Raw genomic sequence first — 15,529 nt, forward strand, 5'->3', positions numbered from 1 at the left:
CAAAATAGCAAGCAGATCTAAGGAAGTATTTAAACCAGAGGCAAGAAAGTTCATTACAGCCTTGCAGTGTGTTGGGAAGGGAAAAGATACTTGTGAAATTTTGTAGAGAAAGAGAAGAGGAAGAAGCAGGCTGTGACAAATGGAAAAATAATCAAAGGGAAATACAGAAAATGAAGTCAATTTTTTTCTGTTGATTTAGCAGTGGTACTTTGCCCTTTGGCACTGTGTATTTGGTAAATATTTTGAGCAGGACATTCACTGCATTTTCTTTCTGAGAAGAATAGCATGTTCCCAATTGTTTAATGTTGTGGCTAAAATTTGTGTTTTAAATGCAAACAGAGAAACTTCATAAAACAAAAATAAACAAACTATTTAAGATCACAGCAGTAATAGAGTTTGACATAACCTAGCTTCTCGTTAGAGCTTCAAATGTCCCTCACTCCCCCTCACAGGCTGTGAGTCAGCAGGGGAGGAGGATACTTAGATTAGAAACACCAAACTGTGGAACAATGATTACACAAATGTTATTTTGGTTGCACTTCAGATGCTCCTGCAGTTAAAATCTGCTAAATTAGGAGAACTGCAGTGATCAGAACCTCAGCTGATATCTGTGGAGTTTTGACTTGATGACCCCAAATCACAGCACCAAAATGAGTTTTTATAGCACCCAAAAACATGATTTAAGTTTGCCCCCCTTGTCACAAATAAGCACAGTCCAGAATCATTATTCCACTTTTCCTGCTGTGCTGGCATTGTGAGCCCTGTCTCTGATGCTTTTAGTTATCTGTTAATTGAAGGATGCTTATTGACGACATGAATCTGACCAAACTAGCCCCTGAAGCCTGAAGTCTCAGGCCAGATCATCACCTAGCATAAACTGGCATGAAGTTGGTATCATCACTGGAGGCATAAGACAATACCAATGTCACTCCAACATTAATCATTTCACCTTAAAAAGATTTTGTTATAACTCTCAGGACTGGTACACAGAAATGTACACGCTGGTGTGATAAACAAAAGCTTCTTGGTGACAGTTCTATTATTTGATCCAATATTGTATTCCAAATATCCTCAGCCTCTAAAGATGCTGAGAAGATAATACTGTTTTTTCAAAAACATCAGTCCCAACAGGAGATGCTCTGCAGAAACAACCAGAGACATTTTCAGCAGAGATTGCGATTTGAATTCCTGCATTATGTACAAATGCAACATGTGATGGTTGTTTCATCCTTTATTACAAGCAACACAAGGAACCTTTTATCTTCTGTTTACTGGGATGGGAATAAATACAAAGAGTTAATATGTAACCATCCTTTTGCAAATGCCTTTATTTTTTAAGGGAAGAAACACTGGACCGAGGGTCATTTGGGAAGCTCGGGGACTGGCAGCGATGTACTCCCTGGCACTGTTCACGTGCGTAGTTGCTCTGAGCCACTGGGCTCTTGCAGCGAAAGGTAAGCGTCTTCCACTTTCTAAGGGCAATGCTATCCTGAAGTGTGAATGAGGGAAACTGAAGAAAGCAACAGGATTTTAAAACCTTTAGACAGTTCTGGTCAAGCGTTTTGAAGGGGAATTCTCTCTGAAAGCTATTTCCTCTCTTTTCCCCCTTCCATTCCTTCCTGTCTCTTCCTATGGTGAGGTGAATTGCTGTATACAAAAGTATAAAATGGAGGAAAACAGAAGAAATACTGACAGAAGTTGTGGAAAGCAGGTTGCCTGCATGCTGGGGGGTATTGCACATGCCAGGAGTTAACCTCGCTCCATCCCTCTGCCCAGCTCCCCACTCACCTCGCTTTCCCCTCCGCCGCAGGGGCTGCCTGGCACAGCTCTTGCCTCGCTTTTCTCCTCCTTTCCCCCATGCCAAAGGCTTTGGGCACTCTTTCATGTACTCTCTGCCTTTGTTTGCCATTCATTTCTACAGCACAAGCTTTGTGTCCCTCTGTTCTCTCCCCACAATCTCCACAGGAGCCTTCCTCCATGTCCTTTGCAGGAGTGCAGTCTGCACCCTCCGTTCCTCCCTTGCTGCTCCCCTCCTGTTCTCACTCTCCGGGTGATGAGTTGTTCATGCTGTCAACATGTTAAAGCTCTTTTGGAATCAGAACTGTCTAATGTAACAGAGCGTTTGCCCCACTGAACAGAAAAATCAGGGAAACCAGAGAAAAAGAAATCCAATTAAAAAAAAAAACAAAAAAAAACCTCATGTCAGGCTGACCCCAAACTAATTTAGATTAAAAATGAAATGCATTAGTTTGCTTCTAAGTCCCACTTTTGTCCAAGATAATTTACCATAATTGACTCACTTTGCAGAATACCTTCATGAATCCATTTTGAAGCAAAAGTAAATTTTAGTAAAAAAAAAAAAAAAAAATGACATAAAATCTAACTGGGGCCATTGACAGAGCTGCCGAGGAGAAGAGGAAGAGCACGCTTTTTTCTGGCTAGTACTTATAGCAGCCATCAGCTGCCTTAGCAAGTTACGTACCTATAGATTACAGAAGGACAGTTTAGCTCAGTGCAGGAACATGCTCTAGCCGATGATAATACAGAAACCTGTGCTTCCCTTTGAGTAATAAGAACAACTCCAACTTTCTGCCCAATTTCTTGTAAAGTGTCTCCTTTCCTCCAGTCTGTCCCAGGCCACCAGAAGTGCTATTTGCCACAATTGATGTAAACAAAAGCGTGTATGAAGTGGGTGAGCAAATAGAATATACCTGTAGGCCCGGGTTCATCCCCAATAACGGCCAAAGGAAGTACAGCTGCCTCCCGACTGGCAAGTGGCCTCTCAATACGCTGTTATGCCTACGTAAGTAAAACAAAGTAAATCCTACTCTTAGATTTTATGCCATGCATTGATCTGAAAAGGATATTTTATAGTCCACATGAGAAATCTGATGTATTTAAACTGATATACCTCCATTCTCCAATAATTCTTCCCTTACTCGTTAGAAGACCACTGGGTGTGGGGGAGAAGAGGGGCAAGTAACAGGGGAAGTATCTTCCCATACATGTCCCACGCTTTCCCTTAAGCCTCTGCTCTTGGATGATGATGGAGATTGGACCCGGACAAGGTGAACCTTAATCTGATTCAGCCCAGCAATGCTTATACTCTAATGACGTATACTGCTTGATAACACCCGTGCTTACTGTATCCCTCATTATTAATTTTTATCATTTCATTGCATAGAAGTTATTTTCCTCAGACAATCAAATGTTAAAAACTAATTAATCACAAAAGCTTTGAAACTACTATATTTTGATAGAAATGTAGAATAGTTAGACTTACAAAATGTAGTACATGGCAGTGGAGAAACATGAAAGACACTAGGACCCCTTTATGATCAACTCATTTCCATTATCCTAGCTTCAGGCCTCATGAAATAATATTTTCCTTTTTTTCATCTTTAATTAACAGCAAAGAGATGTCCCAGTCCTGGACCCTTGCCCCATGGAAAAATTGATTTTATAGACCTCCACTATCAGAGTTCTATAAGTTTTTCATGTGAACCAGGGTAAGCGTTCCCCTCCTCATGCTGTTAAATAACCTAAATCACAATATTACATTCTAGAATCACCTGCTGCAGTATTGCAAGCCAGGGAAATTTTAGGAAACTGCACATAAAAGCCCACCTCCACTTCAGAAACTAAAAAGAAAAAGTGTATTTGGTAATCCTCCTCTGTTTGGTCTTGGCTATAACATCCTGGAGCTTTGCTACTCCAATGCAAAGTCTTACAGATATGGAAACCATCAAAATAGCAGAGATTTTATGCAAAGATTTATTCTGGACTGCTTTCCCCTGCTTTTTAAATCCTCTTATTACATCATGAGATGAAATCCTACAGCAGAGAGAAGATAATCTCCATCTAAGTTGTTATGCTGTTCTGCTCTGGAGACTGAAAATTTTGTTTCTATGCCTTTCCAAGCACAGGAAATGAAAACACAAGGTTAATCCTAATTTGGTCCCTGGAGCAAATACACTTTTACTCAAGGCTACTTGCTAGTTTTAGAAATGAGGATGCATTTAAAGAAAAACAGTTATGGTAAATTCAGGGAAATATTTCCTAATAACATCCAGTTCATTTTACTTAGGTAATTAATTAATAAACAGTGCTTACCTGGGAAGGTCATAGGTGAGACATAGCCTAGAGTTCACTGAAGAGTGTAACAGCCTCAGCTACCTCCTTCTTCCATAAAACAGGACCACGATAAGGGATAAATAAATTCAACTATGACACCAAATGTAGCAATGGGACTTGATTTAATGTTGCTAATTCTAATTTACTGGTTTTCAGCTGTGTGATATTGAGCTAATAGATACACGATGAACATTTCTTTAAAACTCTTAAGTGCTAATCATATAAGTACAGAGAATGAGAGAAAAGCATTTAGAGTACATATGGAAATTAAATTGGGCTATCTGGCATTAAAATAAAACAATGTGCCTCAGCAACTTTAGTTCTTAAGAGTGCTGAGTTCTTTGCAATAGTTTGATCCTAATTGCCATAATTAGCTAGGAACTCCTCCCAAGAAACCGTAACATTTACATTAGCAATCACAGATCAATGCTCACTACTTAAACATATCCACAGTGTTAATCAGTTGTAGAAATTAGTATGTAAGAGAGAATATATAGTTGAAATGGCAAAACATCTTGTTGTATCAAGCCTTTTGTCTGGATACTTGCAATACTTAAATGATAACAATTTTTCATATTTGAATCTGAACTTCCTTTGAGGTTAGTAAGTGCTAGAACTAGAGAAGGATTTCAGAACTGGACCCTTAATTCTATTCAAGAGAAATGGTAACCTTTCTTGCAAAGAACAACAAGATTCTTCTCTGTGTTCATTAAGCTGTATGATAACCCAGCCTTTTTGTTTTCAGTTACAACCTTGTTGGGACAAGAACGAGCCAATGCATGGCAGATGGAAAGTGGAGTGGAACTTTTCCACAGTGTCAACGTGCGTGCTTAAATACTAAAGAACTACTCTAGCTTTATTCTTATTACAGAAAGATTCCTTTACATTGCTCAGAATTACATATACTCTTATTCAGAGGCCTCCTATAGTGCCATGCAAAAAACGGTTAGGAAAAATCAAGAAGAACCCTGTATGTATGGTTTTAGATGTGTGGGTTCTAGTTTTAGAGAAATACAGTTTAAAGGTCTGTACAAAAGGCCAGGATCAGGGATGCTATTTACAGCTGAGGGTAAGATGCTTATCCACTCAAATTCATTCTCCCTGTGTATAAAAAGAGGACATTGTCATGCCTTTGCAACTGTTATACATGTTTTTGCTATAACCTGCCCTGCATAAAAAATTTACTGAAAAAGCAATATACTGCATATTGTCTGAAAAATATAGCAAAAATCATGAATTACGTACTCTAAGGCTCCTGAGATTTTTAATCTGAACATTTTGTTTTGTTAGCTATGCTTCTGTAAAGGGTGGTGGGTTAATTTGGTTATAAGTATGTTGCTCCTGTGATTCTAGTAGTAATTTGACCTCTAATTTCTATGAATGTTGTGCTTTTCTAGCGGTAACTTGTGCACCTCCCTCGCTTCCTGAATTTGGAGTCCTTTCTTACCGTCACTTAAAACCTGGAAATATTTCAAAGTTCCTGGACACAATTACTTTTGAATGTGTACCTCCTCTTGCACTTATTGGGAATGAGACAGCTACCTGCATGGCCAATGGGAACTGGAGCACCATTCCAGAGTGCAAGGGTAAGTTACTTTCATCAACACCTAAAAATATTCCCTAGAATTGTATATATAAAACTATATGAACAACCTTAATAATTTTTTTTTTTTACAACTGTTACTGCAAACATACAGTAGAATTATTCTGAAAGTCAGACTCATACATGCAAGGTGATTGCTAACAAGATTGCACACAACAAGGGATTGACAAAATATTTGCTGCAGGTATAAAGGTTATATAAACAAGACCTGCTAAACATAGTTTACAGTGGGGAATCAGAGCCTGGCCTCCAGAGCACAGCAACCATTTTATTCTGCTAAGTGCTAGGATTAATCTAAGAAGTAGACAACCTTACCCTTAGCCAAGAGAACTTCACTGCTTTCAGTGAAACTATGCCACGTTTCAGTAGTTTTTGGATATAACCACAGATTGCAATAGATGTGTATTTAAAACAAGTAATGTATGTTTGGTTGGTTTTTTTTTTTAAACTATCTTTCCTCTGGCTATGTTTTCCTATGCAAGAGGCTGAAATGAACCACTGTGAAAGTTTTATGTATTTCTTGAAGTATATAGTGTGTCTTTTAGAACCGCAACATTGATAAAGCTGTTTTTGTTTTTGCACCGCAGTTGTCACATGCCCCACTCCAACAGGAATAGAAAATGGATTCATAGAGTTTGCTGTTCGTAGAACCTATCACTATAATGAAAGCGTCAGCTTTGGCTGCCAGTCCAGCTACGTGCTGGACGGACCTAAGCATTCCCGATGTGAAAAGACTGGAAACTGGTCCACAAAGCCAACCTGTAAAGGTATACACACAGTACCTGTTAGAAACCATGTATCAAACTGAATTCTCCTAAAAGACCACTGCGCTGATTGTTAATGAGCTATTACACCTCTGTGCAAGAGCTGTCCTCAAAAGAAAACCAAAATAGTAATTTCAAGGCCCTGACAATCTAAGGCCACTCCCAACATTGAACATTGTATGACATGATGTATCTGAACTGACTTCAGTAATCAGCCACGTAAATTTATTTTGTCTGAGTATTTCGTCTCCTCTTCCTATTTAATATAATTAGAAATTTTACTGAGGCTGGATTTTCACCAGAAACTTTTGACCCTATACTTAGGGGTCTGAATTTCTTCAGCATTGTAATACCAGTAGAAGTATTATATATGTGTTGGACACATCATTTTTCATTCCTAGATGTCATTGATACAGATTTCTGATAGGATCTGATCTACCCACTTTTCAAAATAGAGTTCTAATTATCCTTATGTGTTGCTTATAACTGGATTGTTTTACAGGACCATGTAAAATACCAGTTAAGAAAGCTGTAGTATTATACAACGGTGAGAAGAAAAGAGTTCAGAATGACCTTAAGGAAGGCATTCAGCATGGTGAAACTATATCCTTCTTCTGCAAGAATAAAGAAAAATCCTGTGCCTACACTGTAGCTGTTCCATGTGTGGATGGCAACCTTACTCTCCCTGCCTGTTTCAAAGGTACGAGCCAGGCTAACCATAAAACAGCTTCTGCTGGTGGAATAACGAGTACTTTAGTGTCGGGGGCAAAGTCATAATTCATCTTTGAGCCCTATTTGACTGGCTAATTCATCTGCCTTGTACTAAAGTTATTGGTATTTAGGAAGAAATCGCCTGAGAGAAAGAGAGAATGCACAGCAGACTTTTATTTTGGATACATCAGAGCCCTGTTCTGTTCTTAGAAGGTGTTATTTAGAGGTAGCCTAGCCCAGACAAAAGGCCATACGTAAAGTATTCTGGGATTTCATGAATTGTTGGATCAACACCTTCTACAGGGGAAAAAAGCCTGAACACTGCTGCAGCCTTGAGAACCTGACTCCTTCGTTCATTCCTATTCTGATGAATTATTCCCATGTTATACTGATTGGTAACATGCTGGCCTGACTTTGGACCAAGAGTGTTTAAAAAGCAGCTGATACCTGTAGTGAGGAATTGATGCTGGAGGAACTGGTTCACAGGCACACAGGTTTTTAGAGTAAATAAACAGACTAAATACTGAAGTTTGTTAGCAAGAGGAAATGCTTTGCACTTGTTTTATCAATATTCCTTGCATAGAATATTCCTTGTAAGTTTTATTTTCATTTGTAAGTGAAGGAAAAAACACAGCCTATGCATGATGAAAAACATCTTTCCTCACATTTGGCTTGGCTTCTGATGGATATAGCTTGGCTTTCACTAAAACAGAAATCAAAACAGTGTATTTCTTCTAATAGTTTTACTGTGATACAAAGACTGATTGCTCACCTAGCAGGGTCCATGAGATACTGTTTTCAGCTATCACGTTTCAAGAATTTAACGCAAGTCCTTAACTTGTTTTCAACAGAACGTGGCTTTTTTTCAACTCTTGTGAAGAAGGACCCATCAGAGATGAAACCATGTGAAGATCAAGCATGAATCAGAGAATACGGTACTAAATTTCTGCCTTACTGAGACAAAACATTACATATAAGGCAGGAAAACTTAGGTCCCGTGAGTGTAAATTTCCAGCCAAACTCTGGACTCTCTGCAAACACAGTCTCAGCTGTTTTCCCTAGCACCATCCCTACCAGCCTCTTTCACAAGCTATGACACATTATTTCAGCCATTAACTTTCACTCTCTTTTCTCTGCCTTCTTCAAAATCCCTGCAATACCACTTCTGTTTCCATATTTCCAACATTTATGCAACTGCAAATGACTTTCTCAATAGCAGTCCCTTTACAATAAAGTAATTTTCAGCCAATAGTGTGTTCTTATTTAATATTACCTAATCATCAATCAAATCCTTTAGCTCTTAACTGATTTATACAGAAAGGCCTTCATCATTAGTAATTAGCTGGGTTCTGATTCCATTACCGCTCCCCTGTGATAGGGAGTGGACCTTTAATTATAGATAAACAGAGGGTCATCAGCCTAGGATTTGCCAGAATTTACGTACGTAGAAAGACTGAGATTTCCAAAAGAATTTAGAAGCCAAGTATCCAACCATGGTTTAAATATCAATAGCATCAGATAAAGGGTTCTTTTACATTTGCTAAAGTTAATAAGACTACTTATGTTTTTGAGATTCTAGCTTCACCTGAAACTGTTGGTTTAAATCACTGTTAATTTTTACCGCTGTTTCAATATTATGCAATGTAACTGACTCCTTTAAAAAAAAAAAGAATTGTACACCATTGAGCAATACTAATGATGTCTGGTCAGTAAGTCGCTTTGAAGTAAACTATTCTTTTAATTTGATTTATGATACAGGTAGTTCACTGGTATGATCCAGTCTGGCAATTTTTGTGCTTATGTCTGTATTTCCATTCAGGAAAAAATAATTATAATTTCAACGCACTACAAAGTGACAGAGAAATATTTGTTGTACACTTACAATAAATTGTCATGAGTCATATGTGGTTCCCTCTGAAGTACAAAAGCCTTCTCTGTGATTAAAAGTGGAAGTAGGCTACACAGTAAGCAAGCTACTGTAGAATTTTTTAAAAGGACCATTTAACATTAAGATCAAACTACTTGTAAGATGCTACAGCTACCATTAAAAAACTCTGAACATACTCTCATCTTTTTTTTTTTTGAAGGCTGCACATGAATATTTTAATAGTATGACTGATATAATTTGTTTCTATACTTCCTATTTTTAAGGAGAGATGGAGGCAGCTATTATTATTTAATACTTTGTATTCATCAGCAATTTAATTCTCTAACGTAGCGACAGACAGACAAGTTCACACTAGCAAGCGAAGAGGGTATTTCGTTGGTACAATGTGCACTGTGTTTTGGTTCCTGACACGTTTGAGCGGGATCCTTGAATGACGTTTGACTTACAGGCCAAGATATCTCTAACTACTTTTAACACATACATAGATCAGCTGGCAGGAACCTATCTGTTTGGAAATCTAGTCTAAATGTTGCGTGGATACATTTCTGGGATCAGGATGTTCAGGACACTAGCTGAGATACCAAACAGTTTAATATTAACTTGTCTTTCACAGCAAAACCCTGTATAGTTGGTGTAAGTAAAGTTATCATTCACTGCCACAGAAGTGCTACTTTTCCCTGAAATTATTTGTATTTTGCACAAAAACAGCTGCCTCGGGAACATTCAGATTTTTCTAAGCAAATTTTCCCAGTTCTACTTACCCGTGCAGCAGGATAACTGATCACGTCAGCTAGCCCTGCTTCCTAGCTGGTTATGCAGTATTTGAATACTTGAAAGAATCACCCTTAGGAGCCAATGTTCATATGCTGAATTTATTATCTAGTCTCCCGAAGCAAGAAGAGGGAGAAAAAATCTGTGACCTGATAAGTCTTTGAAGTAGTGAGGTGTTTTGTGAATCACAACTTTTCAGACATGAAAGGTTTGCTTAGAAAGTCTGAAAAATAATGTATTGCAAGTAGAGGTGTTCCAAAGGCTGGTACGAGTGAGTGAAACCTGCCTTTTTTTTTTTTTTTTTTTTCCTCCTAAACATGTTTGAAACAATGCCTTAAGCTGTGCTCATGTTACTTGTGGCAACCTGCTGAGACAGTTCCAGAGATAAGAGAACATGGTAAAATGAGATGAAAAAAAAGTACTGAATGTATTTTACTTAAATGAACATACTTTTACAATTCAAACTGGGAATTTGTTATGTATTCTGGTTGGGATACCTGTGTGTTCTATAATGGTGTATCTCTAGTGATTTCCTCAGGAGGGTCAGTGCACTTCAGTACTCATCATGTCCAGGTTGCAGCTTTGGCTGGAGACAAGATCTCAGTCATTTCTTGAATCTGTAGTTTTTTGTTTCTTTTTTGGACAGAAGTTATGCAATTGTCAAATCAATGCAGGTAGGCTTCAACCTCTCTGGCCATCCTGCTCTGCAAGGGTAAGTAGACCCAGAAGCTGCATCTGTTCCCTCAGGAAATTTCTCCTGGAGTACTGGTTCCAATTTCATTGGTTCTGCTCTGCCTCATGTGCTTTTTCACCATATACCAGCAAATTCAGTTTTTCAAATTATTTTGTGACGAGCACGACAGAGATATATTCAAATCTGAAGGCAATGTGCAGATACAAATCAATGAAAAACAACATACAAAAAAGTTGGCTTAGAAATTCCAGTCCTTTTCAACTGTCAAAAAGCAGATTTGCAAAGGTGGACAGAAATGCAAACCTCTCACCATATCACCTGGCCAATATGCTGATGTGTTGCCCTTGAAAAACCTACCTGGAAAGAGTCACGTTGTTAAGTCCATTCAGCTTTCCATATTCTACCAACCCACAAAACTCTTGTCTGTCTCTTGTGATTTGGACTGACTTGGCCAAGTTGATTTCATAATGATTACAGAATTCCCATGACAAATCTGGGTACCTGAAGTGGTGATTCAGAGGTGAAAAGTTCGGCAAGTTCAGCTATTTGAGCAAGTCAGCCACCCAGAAGTCTTACTGTGTTGCAAGACTCTATTTTAAAACAGATTAAAAGTAGTCATATCTTCAAACATATATTAAATGACAATTATTTAAATTTTGGAATTTAAAGATAATAAATAATCTCTGTAATCTACTCATGAGATTCTACCATGGATTAAATACGCCACCACTGATTTTTGCACAACTTCTATGCACATGTTGATTTAAGGAGCTATGTGCAACCTGAGCAGGCAACCAGTGTAGCTGTCATAGGTATCACCGAATGAGCCCTAACGCAGAATCATTTCTGCTGAAGATTAGCTGAGAAACAGCCAATTTTCTACTGTACATTTAAGAAATTTTTGTTTGATGTATATGTGCACGTGAATCAAGCTTAGAAGAGCTGAACAGTTTACTTGTTCGTGATAAAAGCAGTTTAGATGCTATACACACAGTAAGGCCAATAACAGATTTTGGGGAAAGAGAAATGTATCAAAGAGGTCAGACACTTGATTTGGGATCATACATACACACAATCATTTCATTGACTCAGGAAGAGACTGAAGAGCTGAAAGGACTAGGAGATTTCTCTAATTGTTTTGGATTAACCAATTGTTTTCTTGACATGGCTACAAAACAACCAGTGTAACCTATGTCTTTTGTGTACAAATGTCAGGCATGCACTTTTAAATTTTTCTGTTCCACAACACCCCCTCATATTCTCTTACCTTGGGATAGGACATAAACAACTCATGAAACATGAGCAATATTGAGGATATTAAATGTTTTAAAGTGAACTCAGAATCACTCTATTATCTACAAGGATATACTTGAACAAATTTTACTTAACAATGCTCAGAAACTGTGGATAAAATTGGCTCTGCAATTATTCACCCCGCACCTGCAATTTGGGTCTCATTTGATCCGCTCGTGTTTCTGGCACCCACTATGGAGCCACAAAAACATTGGTCAGACTCAAAAGCTACTTCAGGTTTATTGACCTTTACATTCAGAGCGGCAAACGCTTTTCACTAAGCTTTGAGTGGAAGCATTTTTCTTCCCCAAATATTGATCATAATGAAGATATAAAAATAGATATAACCCACATCCACCTAGCAGCAATTAAACCAAAGAAACACATCCCAAACAACCCAGGGTTCTCTCCTCCTGCTTTCCCCCCTCACTTTTCTCGTCCAGGCTCTCCCGCGGTGCTGAAGCACCGGGTCCGGAGGACCCGACCCGACCCGACCCTCATCACATTTCTGACAGCTCCCATTTCTCCCTTGGTGCTCCCTCAGGCTCTGCTGGGCCCTCCTGAGGTTTTTAATGGGCATGCATGACGGAGCGCACAAATAAAGATTTACCTACGTACGTTTTACTCTCTCTCAAGCCCAAGAGTTTTTTCCGTACCGCCTTCAGAGCAAGAGAAACTCCCCAAAACCAACCGCCCCCCCCCCTCCGCCTCACGCCACCCCTCAGCGCTCTCCTCACGAGCGGCGCCGCAGCCACCGGCCACCTCAGGTTTTCCCGCCCTGAAGCCGCCGCCCGCAGCCCGGGCCTGCCTCTCGCCCGCCGCCTCGCCCGGCAACCGGCGGGCGGCCCACGGAAACGGAAACGCGCGGGGCCGGCAGCCGCCGAGGGCCGCCGGGAGCCGGGGGTGGGGTCGGTTTGAACCGTTGAGCCGCTCGGCCGGGCCGGTTCTGTGCGGGGCGGCCTCTCCCCTCGCTGAGAGGGGGAGGCCGGGACCCGCCGGCCCGGCTCGGCCGCCCCCGCTCCGCGGAGCCAAGCGTGGGCGTCTGAGGAGAGTGAGGTAAAGGGGGGCGGCGTGTCCCGGGGAGGCCTCCCCTGTGGGAGAGGGGCCGGGGGTGCGTGCGGGGTCTGGGGGCGGTTTGTGGCATCAAATCCCGCGAGCTTCCTCACGGACAGCGGGCGGGAAGGGGGTCGGGGTTGCTTCGCTGTGGTAAATCGCTGCAAACCGGCGCCGGGCAGACGCGGGTCTCCTGGCGAGCGGTTTGATAAAGCACCTGAAGGAAGGGAAGTAGGAAAACGCTTGTTTTCGCCCCGCGGGGAGGGCGGCTGAAGCTCGGAGGTGGGCGGTGAGGGTCCCGCTGCTCGGGGAGAGCCGGTGTGTGTGGGGGGGGTGTGCGGCCGGGGCTCGGCGTGGGACCGGGGTTCGGGGGATAACGGGTTTGTCTGCAGGGAAAAGCCCCGACCGCCTCAGCTGCCTGTTGTGTTCAGCTAAGGTTGGCAAAGAAAGGTGCTAATTGCAAGCTCAAGTGTACAAAACGAGATGCGTGCTCCAGCTGGGAAGTTAATGACAGATGACCCTGGATAAAGAGCTCGTTTGGTTCTCTTTTCAATAGTCCCTCGTTAAAAAACAATTCTGACAACGTTTGTTGGTTCTGTTACTTTTAACTCGTAGGTCTGTTTGCTGTTTTCCCTCCTTTTCTCCCGCTTCTAAAAAAACCAATACTAATTGTAAGGAAGAAAAAAATACGAATGCGGCTATGACACAAATGCCTTTAGGTGTTTTATACAAACTGTGTGTAATTGAATACATTTTTGCGTGGTTGACTATTGGCTTTCAAATCTAAACAAACACATTCTTGTAGATTACATTGAATATCTGCTATTTGCAAAGAATCGCTCTTATTTTTATGTTTATTTGAACATAATAAAATACTTAGTTTTATTTTCCATATTGTTCCAAAGCACGTCTTTGCATGGCCTAAGATGAATAGAGGCTAATGTGTAGTGGTACTTGATCTTTTCTATTTCAGTGTGAATAATTTTGCAGGTTACTTTGTGTTCTCTCAAAATGAATGGTGAAGAGGAAATATGGGGAAAACTAGACGCAGAATTTGATCACTGTGTTGTGGATATGAAGCCTCATGTTCTAAAACTACAGCATCGGTCAGGTAAATATGGTAAAATGTGTATATATAGAAACACTAATAACATAATTCTAGGTTACTGATAATTATGTGTACTTGTATCGTTTTCTTTAACCAGACACTTAATGTCTGATGTCACAAGGCACTGTTTTGGGGGGGGGGGGGTGTACAACTTATAAAGCTGGATTTTTTAGGTACCTATTGCTATTGTTTGAGCTTATCTGTCTTATCTTGGTGATATAAATGTGCTTTTGCATAAATACATTAATGTCTCTATTTTTTAAAAATAAATCCAGTAGAAACTAAAAGCTTCTAAAAGGTGTTGGTTTGAGATTGCACTTACTAAATTGCAAATAGTTTTTAGAGATTAGGTTTTAAAAACTTGATTTAGGAATGTGTAATAAATGATGTTTTATAAATCTAGTTATTAGAACAAAGTGGTTATTGTTAAAGGCACGAACCCTACAAATTAAGACCTTGCTTTGTAAACGTTTAATCAAATGAATAATTTCATCATCTGGTAGCAAAGCTTGTGTAAATAGAGATTTTTAAAATGAATGAAGATTTATTGTGTGTTTAAAATATTAATGCTCAGGCAAGCTGTATGTTGTGGTTAATGGTGGCTCTTGCAGTGAGTTCAGAATTCCTGGTGACTTATGTGTTCTGTACTTATTAGAGATTGATTCCGAACATGCTATTTCCAGAAGTCATGTAAACTTCCGGTAAACATGAATTTATAGACAATATTTCTGGGTGATGTAAATTTGAACTATTGTTAAAGACTTATTTTTAATCTAGGTATTTAACCATTTTTTTCTTTTGGTTCAGTCGTTTGGGGTTTTTTCATTTGTTTTGCTTTAAACTTTTGGATAGAAGGGAGGCATCTACAAAATTGGTGACCAGTAACAGCTTCTGTTTTTTCTGTGTGTTTGATTTGCTCTGAAAATGTATAGTGGTTTTGTATATCTATACTTCTAGAACGACAAAGATGTGCACTGTGGATTAAAAAGCTATGCGAGCCCTCAGGAGCAGGCACAGGAATAGCGGGAAGGAAGAATCGGAACCTATATGCAAAACTTTTGCTCCACATGCTAAAGCGAGGTGTGCTGGAAGGTCCTTTTACCCATAAACCAGAACCGGGCATACTGAAAACTTTACCTTCATACATGGTGGGTGTAACTTCTTTATAAGACAAACTTGCTTAAATATATTCTGAAAATACTTTTAAGTCTTTGGTTTGGCATAAATGAGAAAAACAATTCTGAATGAACTGAGTGGAATTGCATGTGGTAAATACAGGCATTTATGTTGCATATCTTGTAACTGGTGTTGGAAAAATCTTTCAACGTGAAAAACCTTTTATAAGACCTGTTTCTTCTTCAAAATTTGGGTTCTAAGAAGGCTTATAAAATAGGGGTTCTGAAGGAACAGAAAGATAATTTTTGTCTAATTCTTTGAAAAGATGTAATAAAAGACTCTTGAGGCTATGTTTTGTCTTAATCAGCAGATAGTTCTTGTGAAAGGAAAAATG

The 15,529-nt window shown here is 39.7% G+C and overlaps 2 protein-coding genes across 6 annotated transcripts in view; both read left to right on the forward strand.

Moving 5' to 3' along the window:
• Positions 1–1,328: 1,328 nt before the first annotated feature.
• Positions 1,329–8,461, forward strand: APOH (apolipoprotein H). Of its 2 annotated transcripts, XM_030015520.2 has the most exons (8): positions 1,329–1,454; positions 2,627–2,803; positions 3,413–3,509; positions 4,880–4,956; positions 5,532–5,720; positions 6,325–6,504; positions 7,004–7,201; positions 8,064–8,461. In XM_030015520.2, the coding sequence occupies exons 1-8, from the start codon at positions 1,391–1,393 to the stop codon at positions 8,132–8,134; spliced, it is 1,053 nt and encodes a 350-aa protein (XP_029871380.1). In that variant the 5' UTR covers positions 1,329–1,390; the 3' UTR covers positions 8,135–8,461. The 2 variants fall into 2 exon arrangements, with proteins under 2 accessions (XP_029871380.1, XP_029871381.1); XM_030015521.2 differs by lacking the exon at positions 2,627–2,803 and having other exon boundaries at positions 1,349–1,454.
• A 4,266-nt stretch (positions 8,462–12,727) lies between these two features.
• CEP112 (centrosomal protein 112) overlaps positions 12,728–15,529 on the forward strand; it is a 175,393-nt gene continuing 172,591 nt past the window's right edge. For 3 of the 4 annotated variants that reach the window (XM_030014876.2, XM_030014873.2, XM_030014877.2), the window contains exons 1-3: positions 12,728–12,914; positions 13,902–14,022; positions 14,977–15,167. In XM_030014876.2, coding sequence (XP_029870736.1) covers positions 13,923–14,022; positions 14,977–15,167 — 291 coding nt within the window. In that variant the 5' untranslated portion in view covers positions 12,728–12,914; positions 13,902–13,922. Of the gene's footprint in view, positions 12,915–13,884; positions 14,023–14,976; positions 15,168–15,529 lie in introns of all 4 variants that reach the window. The other variant, XM_030014875.2, reaches the window with a different exon arrangement.

Source organism: Aquila chrysaetos, chromosome 5 (genome assembly GCF_900496995.4).
Source record: "Aquila chrysaetos chrysaetos chromosome 5, bAquChr1.4, whole genome shotgun sequence".
Taxonomy (NCBI): domain Eukaryota; kingdom Metazoa; phylum Chordata; class Aves; order Accipitriformes; family Accipitridae; genus Aquila; species Aquila chrysaetos.

What these genes read in the sequence shown, in the direction of transcription:
- APOH (XM_030015520.2), top strand. Translation starts at nt 1,391, where the DNA reads ATGTACTCCCTGGCACTGTTCACGTGCGTAGTTGCTCTGAGCCACTGG. An exon ending in CAATACGCTGTTATGCCTAC is followed by an intron (nt 2,804 to 3,412) that starts GTAAGTAAAACA and finishes TTTAATTAACAG; the next exon opens with CAAAGAGATGTCCCAGTCCT. An exon ending in CACCATTCCAGAGTGCAAGG is followed by an intron (nt 5,721 to 6,324) that starts GTAAGTTACTTT and finishes TTTGCACCGCAG; the next exon opens with TTGTCACATGCCCCACTCCA.